The sequence below is a fragment of the Argiope bruennichi genome, chromosome 3 (genome assembly GCF_947563725.1).
Source record: "Argiope bruennichi chromosome 3, qqArgBrue1.1, whole genome shotgun sequence".
NCBI lineage: Eukaryota > Metazoa > Arthropoda > Arachnida > Araneae > Araneidae > Argiope > Argiope bruennichi.
Window position 1 is genome coordinate 51,542,949 of NC_079153.1, and position 14,404 is coordinate 51,557,352.

General features: G+C 27.0%; 1 protein-coding gene across 1 annotated transcript in view; it reads left to right on the forward strand.

The window, feature by feature from the left end:
* The first annotated feature begins 1,284 nt into the window (after window positions 1–1,284).
* The window catches only part of LOC129962836 (amiloride-sensitive sodium channel subunit alpha-like), a 40,926-nt gene continuing 27,806 nt past the window's right edge, over window positions 1,285–14,404 (forward strand). Inside the window, exons 1-2 of the mRNA XM_056076836.1 lie at window positions 1,285–1,293; window positions 8,792–9,010. Coding sequence (XP_055932811.1) covers window positions 1,285–1,293; window positions 8,792–9,010 — 228 coding nt within the window. The remainder of the gene's footprint in view (window positions 1,294–8,791; window positions 9,011–14,404) is intronic.

The following is a 14,404-nucleotide window of genomic DNA, read 5'->3' on the forward strand; positions in this document are numbered from 1 at the left end:
TGTAAGGCTATTAAAATGATAAATATTACTGAATATAACTCAATGTTCCTTCATTAGATGGTAAATTTATCATATTAAATATATAAAAAAATGAAATTCCATGATCAAATATAATTTCATAGAATTCCTATGTTAGAAATTATAATCGTTAACATCATTATGAATTTTGATCTTTTGATGTGTTAATCAATTTTCTTGAGTTAATAATTTGAATCATCATTTTAAATGAACTGACAAATTTTAGTTGTAAATGTAATTTAAATTATGTGACTTTTTTTGTTAAAAGCCAACATATGGGGCAAATATTCCATTTTATCCTCAATTGTGAAATTCGCATTATATTTCCTTATTGCATTGCCTTCAAATAAATTTTTGTATATGATTATAATAAATATTAATTTATAAAGATTGGTCATTATTTTTCGTCAATGTTCAATCTAAAATATTATACTTGATATATTGCAAAAATTAAGCTTAATACTTTGAATTGCTATATCAGGAATCTTAAATATTATGTAGCACATTATTTCTTGCAACTTTAAATATTTAATGCGATGTAACATATTAATTCTTGCATATATTAAATATTGTGCAACTTTTTTTTGCCTTGAGGTTGCAAATATCAAGCACTACACTATACACGTTACTTATAATAAGTAAAAATCGATATATCTCTACGAACATTTTAGTTTTATAGAAAACTCATTACAAAATACTTATTTGTTATTAAATAGACAATATATGCATTAAATATTTCACTACTTCACCAAACACGAATCAATTAAAAAGATCATCAGAGTAAGTATAATTTATGGCGTTTACACCACCACTGCAAATCCATCTATCCATCTTGGCTTTAAAAGTCACGTCATATGGCCAGTATCGGGCAAAGTGACATCCTATTTGTTCTGACCGCAGATGACTTATTGATCTTGTTACTTCTCAGAGGCTATCATATTTTCTAATTACCTTCTTCGGGCGAGACGAAAAATTTGGAAATGAGATTCATGTTAAAAGCTCTCTTTGTCAACACGTTGAGAGTGAGGCCAGCCATTCAACTGTGAGATTCACATGTATCAAAACTGTACTTAAACCGATGAGAAATCATATGTTTTGAATGATACGGCTGAGGGGAATTATTTGAAATCGAATAATGCTATGTTTACCGGTGCATTAAAGGACAAAATAAAATTTCGATTTTAAGACGTTTCTTTTGTATACTAATTGCAAGTAGAAAGAGTTCATTGAAAAACATTAAACCAGATAAGAAACTACAGGACAGAGATGTCTGAGGTAGGTAGGTTTCCTTTAATATTGTAGAATATTCTATGTCGAAAATTATCTGCTAAAATAAGTTTTGTTTCCATCGGAGGAAAAATTATTGTTTTTTCTTATTTTTAATTCGCATAGATTAATTGATTGAATTGAATAGAAAAGATTAATTGAAATGAAAAGGTTACAAAAAGGGTTTTTAAATCAATATTTATATTAAATGTAGAGAAATAATTACTCTTGTGAAGAAAAAAAAATGTAAACAAATTTCCTAAAATTAGAAGTTTTAAAATCATTTTTAGCATGCTTCCTTTCAGGTGATTTTTTTTATTACAATTTAGTCTGAAATTTTTTTCGACATCCTAAGGTTATTTAGTAAAGAGACAAAATAGGTAGCTAGCTATGAACTACATAACTTTGAAATTTCTCAGACCTCGAGATTTTTTGACGGGTTTTTTTCAGAATTATTTAAATTTGCACTTTTATAAAATTTAGACAATAAACTCAAACTTTTTAAAATTTAAATCAATTAACGCTTAAATTTTAGGATATTATTTTAAGAACATTCCTAGTTATTTTCTTTGTAATTTTTTTATACATTCATTTATAAATCTAAAAAAAAAACTTAAAATTAGATAGTATCAAAATTGTATTAAAAATTCTCTTTGTATTATTCTATCTAAAAAAAGAATGTGTATGAGTATGTGTGTTGTGTGTATGCGTATGTATGACGGTATACAGATCATTTAACCCAACGGGATTGTACACCTCGGACTAATGTTTCTGAAATTTTAATTTTAATTAATTAAAAAAGCGATATTTTAAAATTTTTGCGCAGTAACTTCCGAATGTATTACAGCACAAAAGTTATTTTCTGCAATAAACTATATTTTTGCCTTTCAATTCGACTCGTTTTAATTGCTTCATAAAATATTTCTTAGTTGTCATTTTTCCTTTGTTGAAAGAAGGATTCGGTTGGAAGTTTGTAGTTTGCAAGACAAAAAAAAAAAAAAGTGGGGGAAGAGTTATAGTACTTCAAAACTGGTACTGTAACTTCACTTTAATTTCAGATATGAACCGGAGAATTACACTTTTAGTATCACTTTAATGTCATGAAACTAATCTCCATTAGGTACCTTCATGTGTACATAAACAGAACCTATACAAAATTATTAAAATTGATGGCTTTAATACCTATGGCATTTTGATAATTAAAAATATCTTGTTAACGGGATCATGAACATGAAGGAATATAATCATCCATGAAAAAATGTAATTAAAATTAATTACAATCAATATCTTCAGCGAAGCAGCTGATAACAATGGCGATTATAATAAAATATTTTCAAATTTTGTTTTTGAATTTTTTTATAGTGATATACTGAAATGAACCCTCTTAAAACTCTCTTCCATAATTTAATGCTTTGCTATTTCTTTTTGCTAAATTTTTACTATTTTAAGCTACCTATATGATTAAGATAAAATCAATAAAGAATATCTGGTTTTAGAAGTTGAGGAAAAAGAGAATCTGCCAGCTTGTAATGTCTATGAGCTTCTAATTGCTTAATTTTGTCCCGCGCTTCTCCATAATTCGAAAGTAAATTTGGAATTTGAATTCTAAATAATAAAGAATAAAAAGATTAGAAAATAATTTTCATTGAAATGTTTACATTCAAAGTGACTTTCTCTTACCTTTTTTTATCCAAAAATTTCCAATTGATAATTGTATCTGCATCTTCTGTATGCATATAATTAGAAGATACAGTCTTACCAAAATAGCTTATTCTGATAGACAAATATGGAAAATTAAATTAAAAATTAGATAAAATATCTATTTTTAATGTTTACTATAAATTGTGCACTATTGTTAAAATAACAACAAATACATTTAACATAATGCTAACTATAAAAAGAGATTATAATAACTTAAAAAATGGTTAATAGTTAAAAAAAATAATTTCTTACAAAATTTTGATATAATAATTGTGAGAGTGAAAAAAATAAACAGTTTACATTGAACGTGCTTAAAGACTTTTAAAAAGGAAATTAGAAATTTTACACTATTTTTTTATTAAATGCATCGTTTTTTAGTAGAATTCTCTATTTAATTAAATACCATAAAAAAATTAAAAAACTGTGATCACTGAAGGCACAAGTGCACTTAACTGATAAAATAATTACGAAATAAAAATCATTTTCAGAAATAACCAAAGTTTTTTATTTTTATTCCTAAATGTAGGCACATTTTATCATACAATTAATCTAAAATTCGGAGAACAAAAGAAATTTGAATTAATAACGTTTATATCGCACGAAATTTGGTATCACGCACAACTTTTTAAATGATATAAAAATAGTTTTTGTATTATAATATTTTCGAATGGTATCTCGAGAGAAAGGCCAAAATTCAGCTCAGTTTTTAAATAATTAAAATTTCCAAAAAAATCTTCTCGAGTGGCATATATTCACCCTCCAAAGTGCATATGTCCAAGTTGAGCAGCTCTAGGTAAAACGGTTCTGGCCTTTAGAGAGTCAATACAAAGAGCAACACACATTCATCTCTATTAATGGTAGAGATAAATTCAATAAATAAAACTAGAACGAATACAGCTATAAGGAAAATGAAGCAAACAAATATTTCTACTGATTTAGGGAAATTATAATTGGGTACATTTCTTTATATTAAAAATGAAAATCTTTTTTATGCATAGAATTTTTTTCGACTTGTTTCTCTCATTTGGGTCATTATATAGCAATGAATCAATACAATATCGATTTCTATCGAACTCAGCAAAACATAGCGAAGGATCAATAAAGTAATTAAGGAAATTTTCTTTGAGGAATAATTTAGGCCAAAGTTTTCTTAAATCTTTTTCTCAATCTTTTCTCTTAAATCTTTTCTCTCCATTTTCAACATAAAACTTTAGCCCAAAAATTGGAAAATCCCTAGTGAAATAAAACATGTAAAATAACAAAAAATAAAATCTTTATTTCATTTAAAAATATTTTATTCATATGTTTTGAAGAAAAAAATATATATTTTTATACTTCAGTCTAATTCTATGTTTTCCTGGAAAAAATACATAACAGCAATTGTATTGGTTTCAGTTGTTGAAATGACTGTCTATAATATTGGATATATTATCGGATAAGGAGAGAAGGGGGAAAGTTTCAACACAGATCTTTTGCTTTGAAATGAAAAGAATTATAAAACACATAATGATAACTTAATTAAACCAGGAGTAAAATTTAAAAAATAGTAATTCAGAAAATTCTTCCATTTTCTTAAAATTTGAGCTAAATTTTTATAATTTCATTTCAGTATGTAAGATATAATGAGAAATAACTGAAAAAAATTACAGATGAATACAATACAATTATTTATCAAAAAATTTGATATTATTGAAAAAAAAGAGCCATCGAAAAGTGTCAGGAATTTTTTGTTAGTTAGAATTTGAGGATCGGAAAAATTCCTAATTTAAAAATATTAATTTACGAACCGTATTACAATGGACCATTTTCAAGGGAAAATGATAAAAATTAAATTTGAAGATGTCTCAATTATCAAAAATGAATTCGTTTCCGATGATTGTTAAGCTTGCAAGACGTATTTTTCGTGATTTCCGAGAATCAGTTGCCACAAAAAAAGACCTTTTTTTTTATTTTTAAAATTTCATTTTTACTACTTCTTTTTGAGAATCGACCATTACATTAACATTCGAAATTGTAGAACATTTTTAGAATAAGACTTTTTTTAGGTCTTGAATTTCTGACCGATAAAAAAGTATTTGCAGGCTTTTTTCCCACTTTTTTTTTTTTTTTTTTACCGAAGTCGATTTTTTTTAAATAAATAATACGATAATTGATCTGAAATTTTATCAATAATTTTCCTTCTATATATTACATGCTGAAAAGGAATTATACAAATTTTGCTGAAATTTTAAGAAAATTAAAATATTTTTCCTAATTTGCTCATATTATTTTCCATATTAGCGCAATTATTTCATTTTATGTATTACGTACGTAATTGAAATTATAGAAACTTCTTGATTATCATTTTTTAAATTTACCCCCATGTACTTAAGGTATCATTACAAAAGTGTTTTAAACTAAACGATATCATTTAATTTATTTCACGAATAAAAAGCAGCACAACCTACTATAATATTTTGATAAAACATTTCTTTTACATTCAGTATTTAGGATATAAGTCAGATTCCATATTCAAGTAATGTCATGGTAGAACAGTTCAAAAATTCTTTGAATTTATTTTAAAACACTTTTTCCCCAATCGTAAACAAGAAAATAGAAGGCTTAGTCCAAGACTCCCCAGCTTATCCAATAGGAGGCCGATATAAAATATTGCCAGTGAGAGAATCAAAGCAACAGCCCTCAAAATTGTTCCCAGGATTCCAGCCCACTTACAGTATTTTTGAAAAAAATAATATAATAATCAGTAAATAACGTCAGAACATGGACAGGAATAAAGATATAGTACTATTTCACTAAATTTAGAAAATATGAGTAACATCAATGAGCTTGAGGGATCAAGAAATCAATGAATAATAATAATAAAACCATATATAAACAAATATGCACATGAAAAAAGGTGTCGGCAAAACAGAAATACCAGTCATATTATAAAAAAGAAGCAAATTATATTAAACATAAAATATATAAAAAAATTAAAATTAAAATATACTGACGAAAACTTGATTAAACATTGCATAATCAGGCCACAAAGAATAAGAACATGCAATGAGGTAAATAAACAGACAAATTATTTAGAGGCTTAAAAATAAGTTAGCTGAGTTATTAAATAATTTATAACTAATCATGAATATCAAAACATTAAGCAGAAAGTTTTTTTTAAAATAAATAAAGCTGCTCAAATTTTATAAAATATATAGATGAAAATATATATGTACAAAAATGAAATAAATAAAACTAATAATGTTTATAGACCAAACTAAATATGATCGTACAGAAAGTACATAAATAATAAATAGTACATAAATAACAGTATATCTAATATTTTGGTTTGGCCTGGTCGCTAAACAGAGACAGAACAAATATTAATAAATGATAGATAAATGCAAAAATTAAACATAAATTAAGGGATTATTCTAGAAATTGTTTCATGGACAACAACAGAAAAATTAATATGATGATCGTTCCTAATTTTGTATTAACTGAATGGCTTCAATTCATGCTCATTTGATGCATATGATATACACTTATTTCTTTATTATGTCCAGAAGAGGGACAAGAATCACTGTATATTGTAAGGCAGTGAGTAAGCGAATAATAAGTATGTGCTAAAGTACAGTAATCATATTAATTTCACCTCATCATGAATAGGAGTAGAAATAAGGAATGGGGAAAAAACTCATAAAACTCAATTCTGAAACATAATTAAAACAAATTTATTAATAAAATTTGTTTGATAAGTTGATTACGTTTTGTCAGATAGTATCTATACCCTTTATGTAATCAACCTATTGCATTAATAGAATTGAAAATCATCAAAAAAAAAAGAATTTCATAACTAATGTCTTAAATTTTCAAAACCGATATTGTTGTAAAACGAATTTTCAACTCCAAAACATCAAGAGTTTTTTTTTTTTTTTTTACCCAATTAACAAAAAAATTTTTATAAACAGTTGAATTTTAATTTTTAATAATTCTGCTAAATTAATTAATTTTAGCGCGAGGATGCTTTCCACTATTATATTTAAAATTAATATATCTTTTTTAATAATTCACTAAATTTTATGGGATTTGATGTAAGAAGGTAAGATTAAACAAATATTTAAAGATTTCAGTTTTGAAAATATTTTTGATTCTTCTTTCATTCTTTAGCACATAACTTTATTTTTTTCCCAGAAAGATACACTTCAATGAAAAGTTTTAAGCACTCTCTTATTCAAATGTTCGGATCAGCTTTTGGTTGCAAAAACTGTTCAAATTTGCTTTCGTGTGAGATGTTATTTGCATTTAATTAAAAATTATGCTTTCGATGTTTATTCATGGTTTATTCATCTTTGCGATTTGTAAATTACGAACTAACCTGAAAGATTTAAGTCCTCAAAAAAATAATTTCTTAAAGCGACAAATTTGTTATCACTATAACATAAGTATCGATATTACATAAGAGCAATATTCCAATATACCTTTTAATGTTTTCTAAAAAAATGTATGTAAAAAAAAGTATTTTTTTAATGAAATATTTGCCTTATATGCAACTTATTAAATATTTTCTTTGCTAGAAATGTATCGTTACTTAAAATTCATTACTTTGGACTGAAAAATGAGATAAAATGAAATAGTAAATATTATCCTAGTTCTTTTCAAAAATTGATAAATCTATTTGTATTTTTCATGAGAATCTAAAACATTTTACGGAATTTTGAAACGATTTTATTAATTACTTTTTATTTTTTAATTCTTCTTTTTGGCATTTTAATAAAGAAAAATTTAGCTCTTAAAGTTTATAGCTCTACAGATTATAAATAAAATGTGTATGCTTGCGTACGTGCGCCCGCGTGTGTGTGTGTGTGTGAATATGAGCTACCATATTTGGTAAACATGCATTTTATTTCAGAGGAATTTTGAAAGGTGGGAATGTACACCTAGGAACGATCTTAAATAAAAAAGATCATATAAAGAAGAAGAAAATTAAAATTTCAACAATATTTTGGCATTTTTCCGAAATAATTCCCGAAAATAACATGCCCCAAAATTTATTTCTATTCAAAGATTTTAAAACGGTGTCTTTTATTAATGACAATCTAACGGTGGCGCACTGTTTTCCTGAATTTTGACAATTAAAAATGTTTTGCGTATTTTTTTAAAAATGCAATTCATTTTTTCATTTTATATATAATAGCTTGATTTGTGTCTCTTTTATTAAATGCCGAGGAAAAAATATTTTGTTCATTATCCACGCTGTTTACATGAGACACACAAAAGTAACATTACCATTAATACCAGAATTTACTCCTCGTTTAAATATCTTAACATTCGTCGGATTTAAAGGTTGTTTAGGTAACTATAAGGGTATGATTTAATTTTTCCTCTCTGTCAATATATTTAAAAGTTGAATAATAATAACGATGTTTCAACTCCCTTTCTTTCAAACAGCGTACTACTCGTATGTCGGCATGTTTTGGTTGTCCAAATCAACAACTTTAAACATACAAATGCTGCTATATATTTTTTTTATTGTTTGATATTTTTATGACAATGCAAAGTGGTCTAAAATACTTTTTAAGAACGTAATCTTCTTTAGCAAGTCCTGCAAAGTGGCGGCAAAATTTATAATTCAGTTTTACCACTTATTACTTTCTTAATAATCTCAAAGCAAAATCCCGACAACTATTATTAGAATAGATGTCATTTTTTTTTATGTGTAAAGGGAATTATTCTGATGTTTTGCTGATATAGTGTTATTGCCAGATGTTTGTTTCTAATACTCTCAGGTTCTAGAAATTTTACAATATTTATCATTTTATTGCAGATGGGAGTCAAGAAAGAAACAGAACTAAAAATCTTAGCAAAGGATTTTGCTGCGAATGGAATATCAGCTGCTGGAATATCATACATTGTCACTGAACAGTCAACGATTCGTCGAGCTATGTGGTTTGTCGGTGTCATGGGAACCATGGCTTTTATGGGATACATGACAATCAATGTGATTTTGGAATATCTCAGCTATCCAAAAGTGCTCATAAAAGAGGCAAGTTTCATACTGACGTTTTATTTTTATTACGTTTTTATTTAACCACTTTTTTCTGTATTTAAAAAAAGACAGACTTTTGTAGTTGATTTCTCAATATTTCACTCATATATTAGTAGCATAAAGTCTTTTTAAGTAAGAAAATGCTTGTTATAATATGTGTATAAAGTCCTTTTTTAAGTAAAAAAAAGTTATAAAAATTAATTGTCTGTTTATTCAAAATATTTCCCTCAAAAACTAAATGTGTTCATCTTTTAGGCTGCAAATCAATTCCGCGAATAAAAAAAATTAACTGTTTGAATGCAATCAAGTTATCAAACGAATTTTTGATGTCTGCGTGATTGAATCTGTATCCATCAAGGACACTCTATATAGAGCGATGCAAATAGTAGTCTAAAGGAGCAGCATCAGGGGAATACGGCTGGTGGGATAACATAAATTTTAAAGTTTCTTTCACTATTCTAAAAACATGTTTCATAGAGTAATGCTTTCAAATCTGCATTCTTGAATTTTTGTGTATGCCTAATTAACCACATTCTATGTCATATGTATTGAAATCGTCATTTTCAAATCTTTAAAAGTTGAATTCGTAGAGCTACATTCACCATAAATATCCTATTGCAATCGGATTCGTTTTTATACACCCAATATTAGAATTCTGCAATTTTGTATAATTGTACGTTCGTTATGAGAAAACACTATTTTAATATTTTAACGGTTGAATTACTTAACATTTCGATTTAGTAATGTTGGTGATGATAAAGAATTTCAAAAATATCTATATCAAATCTGTGTAACTGTAATTGAACTGTAAATTAAAATTCAAAAAGTAAAAAGTGATCAAAATAAAATTTTAAAAATTCGTTTTTTAGTATAATAACAGATGTATATTTTTAAAAATTATATCTATTAAATTGACTTCAATGCTTAGTTTTTGTATCATTTGATGATTCTCTTTAGTTTATGCTTTATAAAAATAAAAAATGTATATACTATGAAATAGGATAAAAAAAGACATATGGAAGAAAAATGAACCAACGAAATTTGACTCACAAGGGCACTCAAATACATTATATTTTCTAAAATTAAATAGACTAGCTTTTTCGCTAGTCTATTTAATTTTCAATCTCGGACTCTTTTCCTTTAAATTATACGTCGCATAATTAATGCATTTTTAATTATTAAAATAATTTTACCTATTATAAAACATATGTTTTCTATTAAAAGAGATCTTTTATGTATATTGTGAAAGAAAATTAAATTGTTGACTTTAGCCTTTTCTAGAAGGTGTTTTTTTTGTTCTAAATGATAAAAGTTTCCAAAAAAAACATTATTCAAATAATGCGCTGCTTATATTTCAAACAAAATTTTTTGTACGAAGGCGAAACTAAATGTCATGCTTTAAAGCACAAATAAATGTTGACTCATTTTACAGATTAGGGAACATGAATACATATAAAATATTTAGTTTCTTCTTCAGTATGCTCCTGTTAAGCTAAAATCAAAATTACATTTTAAATTGCTAAATATAGTACACTCCCGATTATCCGCGGAATTGGGTGGCGCGGCCGCCGAACAAACAAAAATCGCGGATAATCCGAAAAAAGCTAAAAACGGGTATAGCAAAAGAGAAAACAGTCATTCCAACTTTGAAAAATCGTTTTATGTACATTAAAACATAAAATAAACAGCAGGAAATGTTTAACCAACGCTTAGTATTTTAGTATATCACTCAAAACTAACCTAAAATGAATTTTGTTAATGGAAATAGAAAAGTGCTTTGTACTTACGAGAGGCGTCAAGGATACACAGAAAAATTAATACATATATATGTACTATTTTAATAGTATAATGTATTATTTAATTACAAAAGCATAACTGTAAAACTACACCTTTTTGAAGAAATCAGTCATTTGTGTTTGCTTCTTGCTTTGGAAGCATTTTCTCTTTGCTTGGAAGCAAAAACAAACACTTAGTGCGGCAGGCGCGGATAATCGGGAGTCTACTGTATACCGAATCTGATGCAATATTCAAAGTATTTTGACGAAGGCTGTATTTCAGAGATAGCATAAATGTCTATTGCGTTAACACTGATCTTCAGAAATACTCCATAGACAGAAATTGAATGGGATGGGATCAGGTGTGTGCAGAGAAAGTTTTTAGTAAATAACCGTTATGCTGTCTTATTATATGAAATGCTGTCTTAGTAACTTATTAATGACCTAATTTATAGAAAATTGTTCCTTTTAACTACCATTATACATAGAATGGTGCACTACTATGTGAATACAATATCCTGTAGTAGTTTTGTAATTATCAAATCTAGTACCATGTTATTATATTATTATATGATCATGGAATAAGTATAAATTAACTTCCTCCAAGCAACACCCAATGCAGTAACTTTTTCAAAAAGGTGTAGAGATATATCTATAAAATCACCCGAAACTGATCCTTTTTATTACCTCACATTTTTGTCTGACTGTTTACAAGTTTGCAATCGATTTTAAACTAACTTCCCCATGAACTAAAGATATGATATGATATTTTAAACACATCTCAGAAATGAACGACAATACAATATCTGTTCACATTTTTGTCTGTTCGGAACAAATTTTTTCCCTGGGTGTAACTTAGAAGAAATTAGCTTAAAATCGACGGCAAGATTTCACACTCAAAAGACTAAAAAGCAAAAACGTTTATTTAACTAAAAAAAAATACTTTTAACTCACCATGTTTTCAAAACGGGCTAAGAATATAAACCCAGTTTTAAATTCACCCAGTTTTACACAGATTGTTCCATACAGAAAAATTCTAACCATACGTTCTAAAAAATATTCTAACCATACGTTTGGCGCAGTTTAGCCAAGGTTGGCTCTTGCGCCAATAAAACTCTCAACCAACCAATCCATACAGAAAATCTGCGACTGTGAATCTTTAAATTTCAATTCTTAAAACATGGTATATTCAGAATTTTTATTTAAATAAATATTTACTATTGCATCAGAGCAAATTCTGTATACGTAGGCAATTATCTTAATTTTTATTACTTGCATAATTAGATCTATATTAAGCCGAAAAAAATTTAAATTCTAATAATATTTGTTTCAAAAAATAATTTACAAAACAATTTATAAAATGTTGAAATTGCATCCGCCCATAAGACTATTTCGGAAGATTTGCACATGCCTCTGATTGAGAGTTTTTGAAAAAGCTTTGTAAAAAGTTGTCACTCTTTAGACAGCCATTTTTTTTATCTATAAACCATGCCCTCCCCTCAAGTGTTTAAATTGTAAAGAGTCAAAGGGAAAATCAAGGAGGGAAAAATTAATAACTAATTTGCAAATATAAAAGATATATACTTTATAAAGAGATGAACTTTATTTTTCCTTCGAAAATAGGTAAATAGATATATTTAACAAAAAAGGCATTTTGATTTTAATAATTTAATTTATTATAGATTTATTAAAGACTAGCCGCCTTTGGCGACCAGCCGGTTCGCCAATCTTAATGTTCGTTTAAATTTTAATAATTAAATAGGTTGAACCGGAGTTTAATCCTCTTCTTCGCCAAGTTGCGATAACGCACCAAAGCTGGCAATCTTTATTATGCACTATAATTGAACATCTGCTTCTTTGCTTTTGAACATTTCGCAAGGCCGTTGTTTGCGATTTTTAAAAATTTCGCCAAGCAGGGGATAAAACTCCGGTCGTACCATTAATAATTTTACGCAATTCCAACTTTAATAGATTCTTCAGCAAAATATTTTAAAACTTCAAATTTTTATAGTCATATAATTCACTCATAATATTATAAATGCCTTCAGTTATAGCGTGATATGTATCTCTCTAATTTTCTGTTACCCCTCGTAGAAATTATGCTTTCAATTAAAGTGTAAATGATTAATCTGCAATTAATATAATAATATTTTTTACTGAAACAAAGCATTTTTTTTAATAATATGATTACTGATAATTGAGTCACTGAGCGGTTAAACTTTATGGTCACTAAAGAATATCTTTCTTAATTTATGTAATATCTCAAGAATTTGTCAACAAAAATTTCTCAGATTCATCATGAACAGATCGATTCATTAACAATGTTTAATTTTAAAAGCATCAAACACTAAGAAAATAAAACGAATCGTTTAAAATAATCGGTCGAAAACAGGTTTAAAAATAACTACTTAAAAAACGCTGTACTTAAAACTATAAGCATATACAAAAAATATATAACTAACATAAATACATTTTACTTACAAAAGCATGCAACTAACCTAAAAATAATTGAAATCGTCCGTTGGTTGTCATGCCAACAATCAGAACACAGTGCGCATGCGTGAATTTTTTTCGCCAGTTATGTTAACGCAAATGCATGAATTTTTCTACGCCAGTTGGGGTAACGCTATGCAGATTATACATTTTTAATTTCTTTTATTCTGCGTTATTTTAATTCAAAAGTACTTCAGAATGAATCTGAAACATGGATTAATTAACAATGTTTAATTTTAAATGCATAAAACATTAAGAAGATAAACAGAATCGTTTGAAATAATCCGCCGAAAAATCTTAACCCTAGCCTCATTACTGTTGGGAGAAAAAAACAACTGATTCCTTGCTTATTTGGCGGTGGGGAAAATGGAAGATTTTTTTTTTTGGCGGAAAAGTTGGCGGTGGGGAAAATGGAAGATTTTTTTGGCGGGAAAGTTAGTTTTTAATTAATAATTAAAATTCTAATTAAAATTTCAAAAAAAGGGACCCCAGGTGCACATTCCCGACCTCTAAGGTATACATGTACCAAATTTGATAGCTGTATGTCAAATGACCTGACCTGTAGAACGCCAACACACACACACACACATTGAGCTTTATTATAAGTATAGATATAGATTAGATTTATTATTAAAATTAAGTTGTCAGTAAGAAGTTGGAGATTTCAAGTCTTAACGATTGCGCAATACAATAGTCATGTGATCATTCCAAACCAGTTTAAACCGGATTTTCGCAAAACGAAAGAAAGAAAAAATGGCATTGAGAAAATGTTTTGGAGCTCGACCGATTTTGAGACTTAAAAATAATAATATTTTCATTGCGATATCAGATTTCAATTTCTTTTTTTTTTAATACAGATTTATTAAAGATTACATTTATTATTAAAATTAAATTATCAATAATAAGATGAAAATTTCAAGTCTAAAAATATTTTCAATATAATTTAAAGCATAAAATACTATTTTGCTAACTTGTCAATAACAACTATTTATTTTACGTGATCTATTTAATATTATTAAATAACATTCTGAAGCATTTCGTAATTGAATATATACTGTCTTTGAATTCATAATCATGTAAAAATAGTGAAGGTTATGATAATTTTTGTCAAACGTTTAAATTT